The following is a 19,746-nucleotide window of genomic DNA, read 5'->3' as shown; positions in this document are numbered from 1 at the left end:
CCTGGGGCGCTGGGTTCCCGAGGGCTCGGGGCAGGACTCCCAGCCTCGCCCGCCTTCCGGACCCTGCGCCTTTCTCTGCCATGGGTTCCGCCTTCCACCCTCGTCCATACTAAAAGGGCATCATTTATTCTTCGTTCTTGAAAGGCAGCAGAATCTTTCCTTAATTTCACATTCTCGTGTACAAAATTCTATCTACCTATGGCTTTCAGTGAAATTTTTTTGCTACTACTCAGTTATATTTTTGAAGTATAAAGGCAAGACTTAGGGATTTAGAAATGTTTGTTTCATTTTAAACACACACACACTGCAAACAATACCGAACCAAGCCAAAATGTTGGCTTTTAAGACATTTTCCCCAGCTGTGGGCTTCTAGATACCTGTCAGTAATTAAAAGCTGAACACCGACGCTTTTCCTCTCTGCCTTCCTGGATGCCTTTGCTAAAGAGAATGACGGGTACACATGACAATATGCATAAAACAAAAGATAATTATATCTTAAAAATATTATTCATATTACAATGCTAGTATGTGGAATGTTTTAAGGAAATGTGAATTGAATGGAAATAATTACATACCATTTAGTCCGTACAGAAAAATACGGCATATGACAAAACCAAAACCTAATTTTCATGTGAATTCCTGTTCCTCTTTGGTAACATACGGCACCACGAGTTTCTGCAGGGAGCCCTGGATCACAGGCTGCACTGGAGTCTGCAGATTCAATTAAATTCCGGATTTCTACCTATTAGCTCTCCAGACAATCACAGAGCTAGAACCTTAGAATTTTGACTCTGTTTTTTCATGTCGGAGGAGCTCATGAGAATATTTACATTGCAGGTGTTTTGTTGTTATTAAATGAGGAATATGCTCGTCTCCGTGCACAATACGAGGCACGCAGGAGAAATTGAGAAAAGTTAGTGTATCCCCAACTTACTTAGCACTTTTAAAAAGTGGAATTAATTTCTAATTGGAATTATAAAGTGTGACTTCAATAATTCTAATCTTTTAACTCCTTTGGACTATACAATTAGTTACACATGTACGTATGTTTGTAATCATTTCAAGCGTGGTAGATTTTTAGCTTTTTGGGAACAGAGCTGTGCGTTGCTGTGTTTGTCTCTAGGCCGTTTCCAGCTGAGTGCTCTGGGCACGGCTTCCCTGAAGGTGACTACACAGAATTTACCGCTGACCTATAATAGGGTGGCTTTTCTGTTCTATTTTTTGGAGATGACATATATCTATTTTTTAATAATGCAAAAGGTATGAATTTGGGAATGCCATACCTGGGCCAAATTCATGAGAGTGTCTCTGAAGTGTCCTGAGGTCTCCGAATAAATGTCCTCTTGAAGGTTACGGCTGTACTCTGTACAAGAAACCATGTTGAAAATACAATTTATTATAGAACCACAAATCAATGTGCTTTGGATAAGTTAATGCTACTTCCCCAGTAGTGAGTGCAAAGTCCAGCCTATACTGCCAATCTGTTGACATTTCTTTGTTGATTAACTGTCCCCCAAAGAAATCTGTCACCTGGTGGTAACACAGGCATGGGTCTATTTCTTAAAAAAATACCTTTATTCCAAAATTAAAAAACAGGATTGAGAGTCATTTCATACTCTCTAATTCTCAAAATTCAGAATTATGCATTCTGTTTCCATAGACTGCATTATAATACTTGAAGTGAAGGTTCTCACTTCATTCCCCTTGGAAAAGTCTTCTTTTTGTTCAAATGCAGTAGAGGTGACTGTCTGAAACATTTTCCTGACATTCAATGTCATATAACCCTTAACGTAATGGAACGTGAGGCATTAACCATTTTGTAAAAGTAGATATAGTTGCCCTGTCTACTTTTGAATGTGCAAAAATCTGATTTTGAGGTAGGTTACACGGATGATGAAATTTATGTAAAGCAAAGGAGGTGTATTTGTAGAATTCACCGAGAGATTATTGCACTTTGCTTTATTCTGTTTATGTGCTGTTTATGTGCCGCGTCTCTCCTGGCTAAGAGACAAAACGCCCCCCGAACCAAGGTGCTGGGTCTTAGTGAAAACATTCACCTCTTAGAGACTTGTAATTATTTTCCTGGAAAATGTGCTTACTCGATTGTCTGGGGAATTGTTTCATTTTGAGTACACTAATCATCAGTTTTACTTAATGAGTTAATTGGTGTCGTGTGAGTCATATTTCAAATGTAAGAGTCTTAGAGAATTCTTCAAAATACATAAACTGGAATATTTTATGTTATTTAAAAAATATGACGTTCATGTGTGTGTGAAATGTATTCACATATGTATGTTTCCTTACGCAAACCGTAGGCTTCTCGCATCTGGAAAATTTCTCCATTTGTTCTTGAAGCTAATATATCAATGAGGCAGTTCTCATCGGTGCCCGCTCCCTGGGAAAATGGAAGAAGAGAGAAACACAAAAGCGCTTTTATCGGGAATCATGGTGCAGCTTGTGTGGAATAATGGGGTACGGCAACGCGGTGTTCTGAGCGGCGGCAGAAGGAAAAGGAAGTTTGTTTGGGACACAGAGAGGCCTGACTTCTGTCTGGCTCTGCCATTACTGGCTGTTCAACCCCGAGGAGGTAACATTATCTGAAGGAAACTGTTCCTTCCTTTAGAATAAAGCCGGGTAGGGATTTCTAAACAGTGTGGAAAAAAAAAAAGTTTAAGCCGTGCTCACATTTGCCTTTGCTGTTGGAGTATCAGTCCTGCAGCAAGCTGAACCCAGAATGCAGGCCTTCCAATCTCCCAGGAATGTTTCGGGGACCTGTCCCTGCCTCTCCCTAGATGTGGAGTTTTGCACAATTTGTCTAAACATCTGCTCTCTGGGGTCTCTTACAGACACACGCATGCAATAGGGATCGTTTGTGACCGTGGTTTTAAAGAGAACCCATCTTTTCAGGAAAGGCTCATTTGACTTGACCATCTGTGAACTATTGGTAAAATATACCAGCTTTATCTAAACAGCAACACGGGACTTTATTCTTATAATTTTTAGTCATATAATTTTGCAAGGGGTAGAAATTGATATGCAACGTTTGTTAGAAGTGATTAGTTAAAATTCACATGAATTTTAGACAGTGCCTCTTCTGACCGGTAAACACGATGGCCAAAATCCATGTTTCCGTGATTTTTTTCCCGTGGCCTCTTTCCTGTCACACATTGTTCCCAGACTGGTGATCTGGTCACTGGCAAGCACCGTGTTGGAATTATTGCGACAATTCTGCAGGTGTTAACATCAGCACTTGGAAAGAAGTGAAAGATCCTCTTTGTTCCCCGTCCCTAGGCAACGAAATGTGTAACAAATCCATAGCTAATTCGTTTCATGGAAATGACTTTCCTGTAAGAAAGAATTATTCTAACCGTTCAAAAGTAACACCGTGATACATCTGAGCAATTGTTTTTGAAAATGACTAACTTAAGGTCATAAAAGTAAAGATGTCATTTATATACTGTCTCTGCTCCGATGTCCTATTTTGACTTGAACCAAATTTTAACACATAATTTTAAAAGATTTTCATGATTTTTAACATGTTCTCCTCAATATACAACCCCACGCTGGGGAGAGGCGAGTGGGGACCGCCCGGAGGCGGCTCACGGTGCAGCCGGCCCAGGCCGGTCGCCCAGCACCAGCAGGTGGACCCGGCCGGCCCCGGAGGCCCCGCCGGCTCACGAGGCGCTGCCTCCGACCACATCCCCACCGCCACCGCCCTGCTTGGACGCCCTCCTCTCTTCCGTCTTGCAAGTACGTGGGGGGTCGCTGGGCGGCTTCCCCTCCGCTGACATATGGCCTGTGGCCGTTCCGGGCACGTTTGGACCCGACCTCTACCTTCATGGCGTGCCAGAGCTCGTGGGCGTCGTAGCTCGGCGGCGGGTACATGAGACCCACCATCACCTCCTTGAAGTGGTGAGAAAGCTGCTCCTTCAGGTCCTCAATCAGGTCCTACGGAGGCAAAAATAGACACTTTTATTGTATCACTTACTACATGAGAGGTGGGACAACTGGAGGAAGCCTTCCAGCAAGATTTCCTTTTCCACGTCGTTTTACACAAAAAGTCAGCGTGAAAGTGAGAATGTGGAATTTCTGATTAGGTTCATTGCCACAGAAAATAAATGGCAATGTCCGGTCTTAGGGCCAAGACTGACCCGATTCAAACCTGTGGTCTTCCCAGGGTTCCATTTCTATAATTATGCTTTTGTTTGTTTACTTCATTTTTTATTAGCAATCAACGTGTTATCCTGAAAAGATGCTTAAAAGTTGCATGATTGTCTAAATAATTTATCAAGAGAGTAAACATAACATTAGATGTTTTTGTCATCTATTAATATTAGAGACTTCCTATGTCTTGTATATTTTTTAAGTTAAAGTTTCTACTGTATTGAGGTATAATACATGTACGATGAAATACACATTTTGATTAACATATTTATATATTGGTGATGCCATTACCATAACCAATATATTAAACGTTTTCACAACATCCAGAGATTCCCTGTGTCTCTTGGCGACCTGTCCCTGGAGATCAACCCGATCTCCAGGGAACTACCGATGTATTTTATGTCACTATAAATCAGTTTGCATTTTAGAGTATTTTATAACTGGAATTAAACACTATGTACTCTTTTTGTCCATTTTTATAACTCAGTATAATGATTTTTGATATTCACATGTGTTACATGTTTCAGTATTTCATATGCATTTATAGATAAGTATTGTTTGTTGTATGGCTGTACATTCACTTCTTGTTTAATCATTCCCGTGGTGAGGGACATGGGGTGTTTCAAGATTTTAGGTAGCACAATAAGTCTGCTATAAGCATCCAGGTACAAATCATTGTAATGTGTTTATTTTTTAATTTTTTATTATTTTATTTTTAGGAAATCACTAAAAGTGGAATGGCTGGGTCCAATGGTAAGTGAATATTTAGCTTTTCAAGAAACTGCAAACAGTTTTCAAAAGTTGCATCATTTTATATTCTCACCAGTAATATATTAGAGGGCTGTTACATATCCTCACCACTACTTAGTATTAAAATTTTTAATTTTAGCCTTCTAGTGGGTATGTAACAGTGTCTAAATACTGCTTTAATCTTATTTGTATAATAATTTTAAAGAACTTTTGAAATTAGCTTTAGAAGTCATTGTATCAAAAACTATAGGCAAGAAGTTGTCTTTTTCATATAGAACATTAAAGTTTTTTATATATCAGAATTACTGTTTTGTTATTACTTTACTTTTAATTGGTAAAAATCCCCACATCTAACAGGAACAAAAATACTCTTTAATATTGTGTTGACATTTTACTCCAAAATAAAAAAAAATTTTTTTCATAAAGTTTCTCTGGACATGGAGAAATGACTGGTGATATTCTCATTAGTTATCTCAAGCCATGAACTTCACCGAGAAGTGTTCTCGAACATATTCCAATTTGAATGCTCTCTTTTGACCACACAAAGGCCCATTACAAAGTGACTGGATGTCAGCTGCTGCCCAGGGAAGACGCAACTGTTCCAGAACCTTTCTGATAACATCAAGAAGTTTAACTTTTGCTACTGGAGTGAGAAAAAAAGGGAAGACATGAGGATTAAGAAAATTGAAAGCATAATAGCTAAACATCTATCAAATTTAAAACCATAAACATTTAAGACCCCCAAATCTAAGACAATTGCAGGCACAATAAACACAATTAAAACTATACTCAGGCACTTCCTAATCAAATTTCTGAAGAAAAACTGTGCACCCTCCCCTCCCTGCGCCCCCTCCCCTCCCTGCGCCCCCTCGCCTGTGGCCAAATGGAGCTACTGCACTCCCGGTTCTCCACGGTAACCATGCCGCCCCTGGCCTCCAGGCAAGGTGCTGTGTGGGTCTTCAGGGGCCTGACTCTCAGTTCCACGTGCTGCACACCTGCCATCTGAGGCAGCCAGGAGTCTGAGCGTTAGTCTGGCATGAAATGATGAAGACTCAAGTCAAGACTTTGTCAAGGAGGAAGAAGAGAAATGTGAGGGAGAGGTGACCTACAGGCCTTGCCGGCTGACCGTGGACGAGGGCACTGCGGGGGAGGGGCCGTGGGACTCGTGCCTCCCGGTGGGTGCCGGTGAGCGTGTCAGGGGGCTTTGGCAGGAGGTGCGGATCACTCAGCAGACGTGAGGGTTTAACGCACTGCAAGGGCCCGTGTGTCCCCAGGGAAAAGTGCTTTGCTGGAGTATAAATTCTTTAATAGATTTTAAATTCCTCGAGTGTAAGCACCTCATTTTTTTCATTGCTTTACTCTGCTTCAGTGTAATTTTGTAGAGCTTGATAAAGTACTGTTTTAGCCTAAATTTAACCTGATACATAAAAAGCAAAGATGTATGTAAACCTTTGGGTTAAAACAAAAGTTACTGAAAAATGACACCCCTTCTAGCACTATGCAAGTTAAAACAGGGTTGGATTCCCAGTGATAGAACTTTTATAGTTTTTATGTTCTCTGTCAAGATAAAACTAGCACTGGTGTCTTGGCCTCATAAGCTATGCTAACAGCTTCGTGTGTGAAAAAATCTGTATCTGGTCGTTGTCTTTGGCTTAATTCAATTAACGTTTCTCCTAGTCATGGCACTTGGACTGTTAATTCTTTCTAAAACCAACAGCTATCTTTTATTTCATGTATTATAGCTGCTCAAAGACTGGGGTTTGGAGATGGAGTCAGTTTATGTGCACTAACTCTATAGAGAAAGTTTTACAGTCGTGTTTTATCGATAGTGCTCAGCCGAGAAGCAATTGCTATTTCAGGCCCCTGTGGCCTGAAGAGTTTTTGTTCTGAATCTGTGGTTTAAATGCACAACAAAAGCAAGGAATCCTTAATGGTGCTTGCTTTGAAATTAGAATGTGATTACTTTAAAACACTATGGATAGTTTTAGTGCCTTAAAGTATTTTTAAACTGCCATTCTTTTTTAATGGTCTCTATAACTGCATGCTGGTGAGAAGAAAAGCTACTAGAGAATTCTCTTTTGCTGAGAGTTAGGTGAGGCCCTGCAGAGAACTGCAGGAAAAGATGTTATTTTTTGACCTGGTGATCATTAGTATTTTCTATGCCTTCCCTAAAGCCTGACACAGGGTGTTTCCACACACCACTTCCAGCGTAATTGGACTGGCTGGCAGAGTAAGGTCACCAAACTTTTCATCTGGGATGGGAATGATTTTTGGGAAAGGACTGGTGGGCACTGTACAAACATCCCTCACACACACATGCATTTCGTGACGTGTATTTTATTCCTTGGAACACGTTAGAGGAATGAACTGTTCCTGACATACACTGAGGCCTGAAATCTTTGTGATCTGTGAGACTGAAAAAATGATAATACCTGTTGTCTGAGTGCTGTCAGCTCTGGGAAGATGGCCCTAGCAAGGTCAAGAGGAGGAGACGTACCTGGCCGTACAGGCCCCGGTAAGCCTCCGCGATCATCTGCCGCTGCGCGTTGCAGCGCCCGGTGAGCGTGTCGATCAATGCGTCCTTGTCACAGTCTGGAAGAGAAGGAAGTTTGGAGATGGGTAAAGTGGCCACTCTGTGGTTAGGAAGAACCCACTGTCTAAGGATCCAAACCAAGGTGAGGCATCATCCCGAGGGCGCTTTCAAGCAGAGAGCAACTTTAACCAAAGCTGGAAGTTCCAGACAGTCCTGAGGCAGCCCAGGCTCTGCTCTCTCTAATTTCAGTGCTGTCACCGGGGAGGGTCTCCTTTCTCTACAAAGATCCAAGAAAAAGTACAGGGACATAAAGAAAATATAGCCTTTCTTCAACCACTCTTTTACCCCACCCAAAACAGGCTTCCTTGACCTTCAGGCTGATTACTGTTTAATTAGTTAATTTATTTGTGTGTGTGTTGGGCGGGGAGGGGCTCGGGAACTCTGACCGAGGTTTAAAGGGGCACAAGGTCTCTCACCGTGCAGTTGGGGGCCACAGTGCACACACACTAAGGTCTCTCACCGTGCAGTTGGGGCCCACAGTGCACACACACTAAGGTCTCTCACCGTGCAGTTGGGGGGCCCCACAGTGCACACGCACTAAGGCGGAATGCTGCTCTCGTCCAGAGCCCGCAGGGGAAGGAGTGACGGGGGAGGACATCACGAAGCACAAGGCGTCCATGCGGCTCTGAGGGACGGTGTGAACCTGTCACATGTTGCAGGGAACGGGGTCTCTCCTGCCCACAGTGCAGACCCTGTTTCTGGAACACACGTCCTCCCCTTCCTCATCAACCAACACACTGAGCCGACAGACCAGCATGGTGCCAACTCGTTTCGATAAATGCAGCTCTAATTATAGTCATAGTGCAGTGACCAAGACATTAACTTTTCCCTCTTGTGACCAAAATTTAGACAGGTTTCTTTCTGACTAGGGGCCTGTGACCTCCCTTTTTTTATAGCATTTATTTTAGAAAACTTGTAATTGTAACAGAGGGAATAGCCTGAAAAAGGGTAAAATGCTTCACGAGTTGTCTCTTTAAGCCGCACCCCACCCTTTTTGGGAATTAAACCTGCCTCCCTGCCCAAGGCCAGTAATCAGGAGGCAGGCGAGTGTCCTTTGTATTTTTGTACTGCAGGAGATGGCTCAGCAGGGCGAGGTCAGGAGATCGTCCTCGTCCTCCGGAGATGCTACAGTTGCACAGCAATAGCCTGGAGCCGAGAACTCCTTTTAAAAGCTCCGTGTTTCCATTTATAGACAGGACGGTGGTACTTTCAGATGAGAGTCTCCCATCCTTCTCACTTACCAGCAAATTAATAAACTTCTCTTTCCTTCTCCTAGTTCTGGGCCGAGGGGACCAGTACCGAACCTTTGGTAACACAATGGGACATTCTTTCTTTGCCCCTTAGCTATGTAATCTTCTCCCGGCCTCTTGCCCAGTTTTACAACCCAGAAAGGTCTTACTGGAAGCGGTCTCTTGAAATGCAGTCCTCAAGGAAGACGGAGCCCCCGTCTCCCAGTGTCTACGTGATGGTAGGCGCCTGGCTATGGAGATTTAAAAATGCATTGAAAGACTAAAATGTTAAGCAAATCATTAATTTGGAAACTAAAGCCATCCTGGATGCTGGCAGTGAGTCCAGTGCAGTGAGTGAGGACCAGTGACTGGGATTTTCACAGGTGATTGTGCCAGTGAGAAGCAGGAGGAAGATCAGGTCTGAAAGCTGTAGCAGGGAGGAAGGCACAGACTCAGCCGCAAAGACTGAGATTGATGGCTTCTAAGAGAACAAGCAGCCTCCACGGAAAAGGCATAGAGAAACCTGGTACCTGGGTCTAACCTGGTTCCATCCCTGGACTCAGAGGAAAATAAGCAGTTGTAGAGGATTCTGTTAACTGCATGAAGGATATTCCAAAATGAACATATTTTTAATAATAAATAGAAGATTTTTCAATTACTTTCATTGCCTTGTTCTTACTATCATCACACTTACGTAATTACCATCGTCTTTCATTTTTGGTTTTTGTTCTGTTGAGAATGTCCACAACCTACTCTTCTAAATTGCTCTTTATTTTTAAAAGTTTTCACAGCAATTCTTGTTCATTTTTCCTTCCAGAGATATTTTAGAATAATTCCATATGGATCTCAAAATTTTATTAAAAATTTTTAATTAAAATAGCTGTAAACTTAGGAATCAACTTATATCTAAATAGCACTGAATGGTCTAGAAGAAATAGACTTTAAATGTAAAGACACATACAGATTAAAAGTAAAGAGGTGGAGAACGCTATACCATACTAATATAATCAAAGGAAAGCTGCAGGAGCTATATTAATTTTAAACAAAAGACTTCAAAGCAAAGAAAATTATCGTGATTAAAAGTGTCATTACATAATGGAAGAGGGCTCAGTCCTCCAACAATGCACAACAAACCTTAATGTATATGTGCCGAAAAGCAGAGTGTCAAAAGAGATAAGGAAAAAACTAACAGAAATGCAAAGAGAAGTAGATGCATCCACCGTTATGTCAGGACAGTAACTGAAAGTTCCAGCAGGCGGAAAACCGGTGAGGACAGAGCTGAAATGAACAACACCGTCCATCAGCTGGATCTAACTGGCTCCTGTGAAACACTCCAGGCACCGACAGCACAGTACACACTCTTCTTACGCTCACGTGGAACATTCACCAAGATACACCACATTCTGGGCCACAAAACACACCCTAACAAATTCAAAAGAATAGAAATCATACAAAATATGCTCTCAGACCACAGTGAAATTAAACTGGAAATCAATAACAGAAAGATAGCTGGAAAACCCCAAACATTATCGAGATTAAACACCACACCTCTAAATAACACACGGGGCAAAGGAGAAGTCTCAGGAGAATTTTTAAAAATTTCAAACAAAATGAAAATGAAAACACAACTTATCAAAATTTGTGAGATACAGTGAATGTAATACTTAGAGAAAAATTTATAACATTAAATGCATATGAAAAAAGAAAGATCTGAAATCAATAATCTAAGCTTCTACCTGAGGAAACTAGAACAGTAAGAAAAATAAATCTAAAGTAAACAGAAGAAAAGAAATAATAAAAAGTAGAGTATAAATTGGTGAAATTAAAAACAGAAAATCAATAGAAAAAAATCAATGACACCAAAAGCTGGTTCTTTGAAAAGATCAATAATGTCTATAAGCCTTAGCCAGGCTAACCAGGAAAATGAGAGAGAGACACAAATCACTAATATCAGAAATAAAAAAGAGGCCCTCTCTACTGATCTCATAGACACTAAAATGATAAAAATATATATGAACAACTCTCAGAACACACATTTGATGGTCTAGATGAAATGGATCAACTCCTTCAAAGACACACTCTACCCAGACTCATACAAGGAAAAATAGACAATCTGAATAGGCCTGTATCTATTAAAGAAATTGAATCAGTAATTAATGACCTGACAAAACAGAAAGCTCTAGGCCCAGATGGGTTCACTGGTGAGTTCTACCAAACTTTTACAGAAGAAATACACTTCTTTACAATTTCTTTCAGGAAATAGAAGCAGAAGGAGCACTTGCTAACTCATTCTCTGATGACAGCATGACTTTAATAGCAAAACCAGAGTAAGACGTTACAAGAAAACTATTGACCAACATCTCTCATGAACATACATGCAAGAATCTTCAAAAAAATTATCAAATCAAATATAACATTGCATAAAAAGAATTGTACTTAATGATTAAGTGGGATTTATTTTTCATATGTGCAAGGCTGGTTCAACACTCTAATACCAATTAATGTCATCCATCACATCAACAGGCTAAAGGAAAAAAAAGTCATACAAATGTATTGACAGGTGTAGAAAAAGCATTTGGCAAAGTCCAACACCGATTCAGGATAAAAACTCTTAGCAAACTGGGAATAGAAGGGACCTTCTTCAGCTTGACAAAGAACATCAAAAACCTGCGGCCAGCCTCATACTGAAGGGTGGAAAGATCAGGAACAGGGAGAGGATGTCCACTCTGAGCAGCACTGAGTGTTTCAGAAAAGATCAATTTTGACTTGGGTGCTCCTTTTTCAAGATTTAGGAATGTGGGTTAAAAATGGTTCCACTTGACCGGGGCCTCACAGGGCTGACCCGACAATTGTATACATTAATAGATACAAAATAAATACAGTTCTAAGAATGCGTGGGCAGGGGAAGTAGCTTCTAACAGTGAGGAATTAGAAAGTAGACAGCAGTGTTAGGGAACGTTAGTGAGAAGTGTTCCTTTTTAGATGATTAGCGCATTTTTATATAACTTAAGTCAATTTCTGTTGAAACTACTCATTTTCATTTGCTTTAGAATACATGTTTGCTTTTGGATTTTTCTAAATAAAACACAGTAGTCAGGGAAGGGAAAACCTCAGTAACTGTCTTTTTTGATTGTACTCTGCCAGGGTCCTCGGACTGAGAGCCTCTGCAGCATTTTGAGCTTGCTCTTGCTCTGGCGTGCCCCAGTGGACAGCCTGCAGTCAAACCCAAAACCTGAAATACTTCAGCCTCAAACACTGACAAGCAACAAATTACTACGGTCAAAATGAATCCATATTCTGACCCTAAAATTGCAATGACAGGAAAATTGAAACTGGAGCAAAGAAAAACTTTTTAGTGAATAGATTGCTGTGATCTGTGGTTTTAAACCAAAAATTGCACTCCAGAAGAAAAAATTAATTCGCAACTTTCATTACCTTGTCTTTATATTTTTCTGGTGATGATTTATATTTTAAAAGGCACAAAAGCGTTGCAAGCTCCTAACGTCAACTGTAGAGAGCACATTTAAAGTTCCATGTTGTTTTCCGAGGGACGCCGTGGTGAGTGGAGCCCGCAGACGTGTACAGACAGGAGGTCCGCGACGGCAGCCTTGTCTTTCAAGTTCAGAGCTGGCTTTCTTAGGAAAGGCTTTGCGTGTTTTACCCAAACGTCTCTTTTGTGCTGTCTCTGTTTATCTTTGTGCTCTTCAGAAGTCTTCTTAAAACAGGTTTTGTTTTGGGAAACTATACGGATGTTTCATACCTCCATATCATATCTTAAAGATTAGATCTTTTAAAAAAGAACCCAACAATTTCCCTCCCTTCTTCTTTCTCTATTCTTTTTCTAAACTCTAGCGTCATTTATTATTGAGCACCTGCATGCCAGAGCCACGCTCTAGGAGTTCTCAGTCTGGTGAGCGGCGGGGGCAAACACTAGCTCACACAAGGTGGGCACAGGAGGTCGGGGGCTGCGGCCGGCAGGCGGGCTGAACCTGCAGTGCCCCGAGAAGGACGCAAAGAGGGAGGCTCATTTGAACAGATTCTTGAAAGAAGAGAATTTGGATGAAAAGTAGATGAGAGAAGAAAATGCCATAATTAGGCCAATTTATAGAGATGTTAAAATAAAATAAAAGCAGAGCCATTTGGGGGAATAACCAGAAGTTTGATTTGACTGGAAGTGGAAGTAGCAAAAAAAAAAAAAAAAAAAAAAAAAAAAAGGCAAAAGTCAAAAAGGGATGCTTTATCCTAGATTAAAGTATCTATTTCAGTTTGTGATTTCATTTAGTGGTTGGTGATGAGGCATTGAAGGATTTCAGTGAAACATGTCAAAGTTAGATTTGCAATTTCTCAAGGGAAGTCTGTTCACCATTACTGTCTTTTTCTATCACTTTTCTTCTCATTCCACTCCTTTGCCCAGTTTTTTGTTTAATTTGTGTCTGCCTTTTATAAGACACCAGCTATTTTACTCATAGTATAGCCTTCTAAGAAAGTCAAACGGAAGAAATTACAATACAAGTCAGTAGAGATGGTCCGACTCACCAAAGCCCTGCAGAGCTGCCCCCAGCACCTGGGCATCCAGCACAGGGTTGAAATTGGGCGCCGGGAAGATGGTTCCTTGGATCTGGCGGGAAGAGTCGATGAGAGATGGTTGTAACTCACATGAAAGGTTTAACATTTTTTACAGATAAATGAAACCAGAAGTGTCTTTTATATGTTCAAGCTACGATAACACATGCACACACGTCTATTAAACACACATGTCCTAATTGTGTGTAATTGTAGAAAGCAAATTTGGTTGAGTTTATTTTATAATATCCATTGGCCTCTGCTATGTCATCATCTATTTTTCAAATAGGAAACTGTGACACCAGAACCAATAGTAGAAACATGCAAGAATCAAATTAAAAATATTTGTCTTCTTAACAAACAGTATGTATTTTCTTAGAAACTAGAGACTATTTTTCAGGAACTGAGAAAACAACTGTATTGGGGCAATTTCTGTCATTAACAGGAATGACAAGTGGCACTTGCCAACACAGCTTTTTTGCAAATAAGGGGCCCTAAATTCATATTAGAGAAAATCGATATGTTTGAATTTGGATCATGAGATACATAAAAATCTAGGTGATGTAGCCAGGGCAGAGATTATTCAACTGAAGCTCACAGTTGCAGAGGAAAACACAAACACCTGACAGACAGACAGACATTCCATTTCAATTCTCTCTCTCTCTCGCCGGTAATAAAATGGCAGAACATTTAGGGCAGCTTGTGATCCCTGTGGTTGATTGTTTTAGACAGAGCCAGCCAGGACTAAGCACGACAGGACCACACTCAGCACCACAGAGCTGTCAATTAAGGATTATCAATATTAAGGGCAGCTCTTCCGTTTGCTGTCCGTGTGCCCAGAAACACTGGGGGAAATGCCTTCCCACAGCAAGCGAGTCCCTGGGCCTTGAGGACTCGGACATTCACTGAGCTCTTCGCAGCTATTCAGTCTTAGCTGGAGATGGAGTGCTCCAGTGCCCACCATCTGACAGTTGAAATTAAGTAGTTAATGAGAACAAGACTAAGCCATAATTTCTATCAGTAGTTAAATGAATACACATATGCCAATACCAAAATATTTATTAAAGGATCTGTAGAATTAGGAACATAAAACTGAGAACTAAATTCAGTTTGGATCCTGTTTCACTGATATGAATAAACATAAAGTTGTCTATTTGAAATATACCAAAAACCATACAATGATTGTGGTAGGGCCGTATTTTCATACTTAGAAGTATAACTATGTTCGTGGAATGAAGCAGATTCTTTCAGTCATTATACTTATCACATTTATTGTTTTGCAGTAGGAAAACAAAACAGAAATAAATCCAACGGACAAATATGAATTACCCTGGAGAAGAGGGTTTAGGGGAAAGAGCTGATCCCTGGTGACAGGGCAGAAATTCACCCCAACCAGACGCGTGAACAAGTACATGGCCTGGCAAGACCTGGTAGTTGAGGCACATGAGTATGGAGACACAGAGTTGGGGGTGGAGAGACGAGATTACTCTCAGACATCTGTGTTTTTAAGTAAGAAAGAGATACGACTTGATTTGCATTCCAGTAGTAACAATTTATAGCCATGTAAAGGGTGAGTCAATGCAGGCTGCAAGGGTGACTAACCTAGAATCCCATCTGAGATATAATGTGGACCAGAACTGAGGCAAAGATTTAATAGCATGTGTTCAATGAATACAGACTGCTTGGTTAACTGACTGTAATCTAACCCACTAATTTTGTGACACAAATTTTAACTTAAGCTAGTAACAGTAGTTTAATCTGAAAGTCTGTTGTTTCAGGTGTTTTTCATAATTCATACGTTTAATGCAATGCCTTTTTTGATATACAGGTTTCTATTTTGTTCTGGTTTTAGGACAAATTGGCAATTTTGAACAAGTGTACATTTGTCAATGTGTCAGTGAAAAATAATGTGTGTGCATGTATTAAGATTATTTTATTGTTCTTGCTTTGAAAATGTACAGATTTAGAAATAGTATCACTTGCCCAAGGCAAAATAAATTCTAATGCCTGTCATTTCAGTTTGAATTCTTACCACAAGTGAATCAAAATACCATCTTTGCTTCTAGTCATTTATGAATTTGGGTTTCGACAGGGGAATAAAGAATCCTCTCATTTTTAGAAGACAGAACAAATAGCCACATAAACTTGCTATGCAGAAAAACAAGAGCAATTTGTACCTAAAATTTGGTTCTAGAAACTGCCTCCCCCATCCCATGAATAGACTTCATAAACTGACAGAAAGATTTCAAAATTATTAATATTTGGCACTGAGTACAGACTGAAAAAAATCATATATATTTTGCTCATGAAGTGGATAAAATTATTTTCACCATCTCATATCAATAGGTACATCAATAAATGCATCCGATTTCATTTACTCCTAGCCAATCCAGCGGCCAGGCTCCATACAGCCACAGCCTTCCAAATGCAGCATCCCAAAGCCACCCACATTTCAATCCTTTTTCCCATGTGGCTTTTGAGCCGCACACACCTTGACAACCCGAGAGCCTCGAGACTTCTGGGGTTTGACCCGCTGGCCTCGCAGGGTGACAGTCTGACTCCCTGGGCGCCTGCTAGAGCGTGCGCTTCAGTGGTGCTGCAGCGTGTTTGACGTGCCTTAGTTTTAGCGGAGCTGAGATTAGATCTCTAGTTAATTGAGGATTTTTAGAGCCCTAGGAGGAAGTTCTACACAACTCTTGGGATTCCCTTTCGTAGGTCCCTTCCCTCGAGCCAGGCCCTGACTCAGCCTTGCTCCTGGGGTCTCATGTGGGCCAGACCCACATGGTCTACACTGCCTGAGCACATGCAGCCACGGACATCCTCTGCCTCTCCCAGAGTTGCTCCAGAGCCTTCCATAGCTTTAGACACAACCACGCTGAAGGTGATTAACCAGCACAGTTTCCTCTTCCTCGCCCTTCCGCAGCCGACGCGCCCCCAGCCCCGTTTCACCGCCCTGTTCTCCAGGGGGTTCCCGTGTGCCTGCCCTTCTCTAATTCCCCGCATTGCCCCCTTCGCACGGGCCTTCCCGCTTCGCCCGTGTCCTGCCCAGCACGCTGCGGGGTGGAGCCGTGTGCTGCACTGCGGGTGGTTTTTCCACTGCGAAGGAAATACAAGACGTGTGCACAGTGAACTCAAGGGCGCAGATGTAAGTTATATCCTAAAGTCCAACAGAATTCCATGGAATCTGGAGGGAGGAGAGGATCTTCACGTGAGAAACAGGAAAGAGTTCAAGGGAAGGCTTCCCGAGGAGGGTTTTTTATATTTGTTTTTGCGTGTGTCTGTAAAAACATGTTTACTATAAAGAATGTCAGCAATGCAGAAACAATAAGAAAAAATTAAATCTCACTACTCAGAATTAATAATCATAAACATTGAATGATACAAAATTAGAAGGATAAATATTTTTAAAAGACAAAATTATTTTTAAACAACTTTTTGTGAAAGAAACAAATACATTCAATGAAGTACAAAATTTTAAGCATACAGCTAACTGAATTATTATATATACTCTAAGGTATCTGTGCCCTAGATCAGGATAGAAAGCAAGAAATACTAGAAAGCAAGAAATACTTTTTATGAAGTGCAATTTGGGATATATACTACTTAAATCCAATGAAAAGAGATTAATGAAGAAATATGGAAAAATTTACTAAATTAAAAAAATCCATTTTAAGCACTAGAAATATTCTTTAAAATCTTACTTTCAGGTTAAGAGAAGAAATAACAAAAACATCAGGATTGGGTCATTGTATTTCATGAACAATTTTCCAGTTTTAGATGGATCCAGATACAACCATATAAAAGATGAAGATATTAATACTCCCGTTTCTCCTGATTCCCCTCTTCTCACTTTCAGTATTGTTAGGTGTATTATTAATATTATTATACCATCAACATTTGTAACATTTACGTTCTAATATAACATTATCATAATGCTCACAATTATCCAATATCATTTCAATAAACGTATAGAAATACATTAATGGAATTAAATCTTACAACCAATTATTTTACTTAGGTTTTTCTGTTCCTGAAGTGTTAATAAGTTCTTAATTGGGTTTTGCCAACAAGCATTTTTTTCCTCCCAAGAAATGCTTATGAGTGATGTTTTATTTGAGGTGAAAATCTCACATTTGATTATATGGCAACAGGTGGAAGTGTCTTGTTTGGAAATTTTATGTTTCTTGGAAACCAGGTTTAAATAAAAATAATGTGGCCAGTTTTCACATTCGGGACTAGTTCTAGGACCAGAGCTTCCTAACCTGATTTCTCTCCTATGAATCGCATATATAGGAAGGTTCATGTATATATTTCAATGTTCCTCTCAAATCCCATCTCTGTTAAGTGTTTTCTGGTCACCATGGTTAAAAAAATTATCTCTCATGAATGGCTATAATAGCTGCCACTTACAGGGCTTCAAGCACTGCACAGAGCTCTGTTTCACCGGACTGCAGTCATCCTCAGAGCCGCCCCGTGGTGTTAGAGGTGCGTTGTCCCGACTGCATAAACGCGAGCTCCGAGGCAAAGTGAGGCTGGGGAATTCACTGTGTCTACACAGCTGCGCAGTGGCACAGAGAACACTTGAATCCAAATTTACCTGGGTACTGAGCCAAACACTTGCTTCCCCCGATTCCTTGCACCGCTTACCTCCGTGTGTGTAAGCTTTACCTAGCACTGTCTTATCACATGGATAATTTGTTTGAGGGCCACGACCAAATCGCACGCTCTGTTAACTTAGAAATCGTGCTTTGTACAGTACTTCCCATTAATATTTCTCAAAGCTCAAGGCCTGGCACTTTGCCTGGGTTTACAACTAATCAATTGTTTGATGTGTATAAAAATATTTCAACATTAGACCATCTATTAACCAAAGGGATATATATATATATATATATATATATTTTAGTCGTTTAACCTGTCTTCAACTTGCCAAAATGTAGACATTCGAATCGCAAAGCTCAGTGTGAGTTATTAAGTCCAGGTACTTGGATACGGTGTGAATCATGGAGCATAAACACGGGCCTATTGCTCGGTGGCTGCTTTGGAAGAACTATAAACTCTCTTGAAACTCTGAAATTCTATGATTCCATGACAACTGCTTCACTATAGCATTATGTGAGAAGTGTCTGCTAAATGGAAAACAGCTTTATAAGTCAAGTGCGTCTTCAAACACTTAGGTGTCCTTAGTTTGCTGTGACAATTTCCAATGGCGTGGACGTGCGATGTAGGTTTCCCCGACTCCTCGTACCAGGGTTTCTCTGTGAGGTTCCACCTCATTCCCGAGAGTTTTATGGGCTGACACTATTCACTCCTTTTCACTTTATCATATTATTTCCAGCCCTATTTCCTAGTCATAGATCTAAATGATTAGAAGTAAGAAAAGAAGACTTATTAGAGTCTTACACTTTGTGGGAAAACTATATATCGAGGGAACATTAGACAAAAATAAGGCTATTAATAATTAAATACAAAAGCAAGCATTATAGATAGGTAATATTTCCAAGTAGTTGAGTTTCTACCATCTTTGATCGTTTGCACAAATATTATCTTCTAGTAGCCAGATAATCTAGAATTAATGTTTTAAAACATAAAGAAATATAGCAAACTATGAATCGTAATTTTTACTTTTTGATATTTCTTTCTTCAGATAAAGAATAGGATATACCATACAGCTGTCCTGGTACATTTCAACGATATTTTCAGAATTGTTTCCTTCCCAGTTAAAACAAAATATATATACACACACATGTATTTTTCCCTTTAAGCAAGTCTGTAAAAATCTTGCGCGCCCTGAGCGGTTCCAGCGCGGACCCCTCCCCGGTACAGACTGTCCTGCACAAAAGGGCCAAACACCAACCCCACCCGTTAGTACGACTCACAGGAACAGAGCGGGGGTGCCGTCATGGGGTCCCGGACGCCCCAGAGGACAGCCACGTGCAGTCCTGCTCCATCACGAGAACCTGCAGTGACAGCAGCTTCCTCCCCAAACAGAGACTGGCGGGCCACCGCGAGACCGTCCGTCAGACGACACTCTACGTGACTCTGTCAGCTGAGACAGAAAATGCTCACGCTTCTCCGAAACCTTTCGGACAGCTCGGCGGTTCAGCATCCCGTGCTCATAAGGCCAAGGGCACGTTTTTCCTGTTGTCTCTTCATGGCTTTACAAAGGTCCCCAGCCTCACCTAGCAGGTCCTCCATCATGTCTTTATGTTCAGTGACGTCTCCTTACACTGTAGGTGCCAAAAAAAATTACTTCCCAGCCGGGCCGCAGTCCGTGTGCGGCCTGCACCTTCTCCCCACGTCTGCCCGGTTTCTCCAGGTGCCTCCCAGAGCTGCGGGCGTCAGAGAAACCGGCCTGCCTGCCTGGGCCCAGAGTGAGCAGGTGTGGGTGTGAGTGTGGGCGTGCATGAGTGTGGGTCAGTGTGAGTGTGCATGAGTGTGGGTGTG

The 19,746-nt window shown here is 41.0% G+C and overlaps 1 protein-coding gene across 1 annotated transcript in view; it reads right to left on the bottom strand.

Annotated features, from left to right (window-relative positions):
* The window catches only part of ANXA10 (annexin A10), a 31,635-nt gene extending 12,138 nt beyond the window's left edge, over positions 1-19,497 (bottom strand). Inside the window, exons 1-8 of the mRNA XM_069493672.1 lie at positions 19,482-19,497; positions 19,179-19,259; positions 16,301-16,395; positions 13,273-13,354; positions 7,412-7,506; positions 3,835-3,948; positions 2,305-2,395; positions 1,284-1,363 (exon numbers count right to left, since the gene is read on the bottom strand). Of these exons, the coding sequence (XP_069349773.1) occupies positions 1,284-1,363; positions 2,305-2,395; positions 3,835-3,948; positions 7,412-7,506; positions 13,273-13,354; positions 16,301-16,395; positions 19,179-19,259; positions 19,482-19,497 (654 nt within the window). The remainder of the gene's footprint in view (positions 1-1,283; positions 1,364-2,304; positions 2,396-3,834; positions 3,949-7,411; positions 7,507-13,272; positions 13,355-16,300; positions 16,396-19,178; positions 19,260-19,481) is intronic.
* Positions 19,498-19,746: the final 249 nt, after the last annotated feature.

Source organism: Eulemur rufifrons, chromosome 18, assembly GCF_041146395.1.
Source record: "Eulemur rufifrons isolate Redbay chromosome 18, OSU_ERuf_1, whole genome shotgun sequence".
Lineage (NCBI taxonomy): Eukaryota > Metazoa > Chordata > Mammalia > Primates > Lemuridae > Eulemur > Eulemur rufifrons.
Note: the sequence above shows the minus strand (reverse complement) of the source record. Positions and strands in the feature narration are given on the sequence as shown.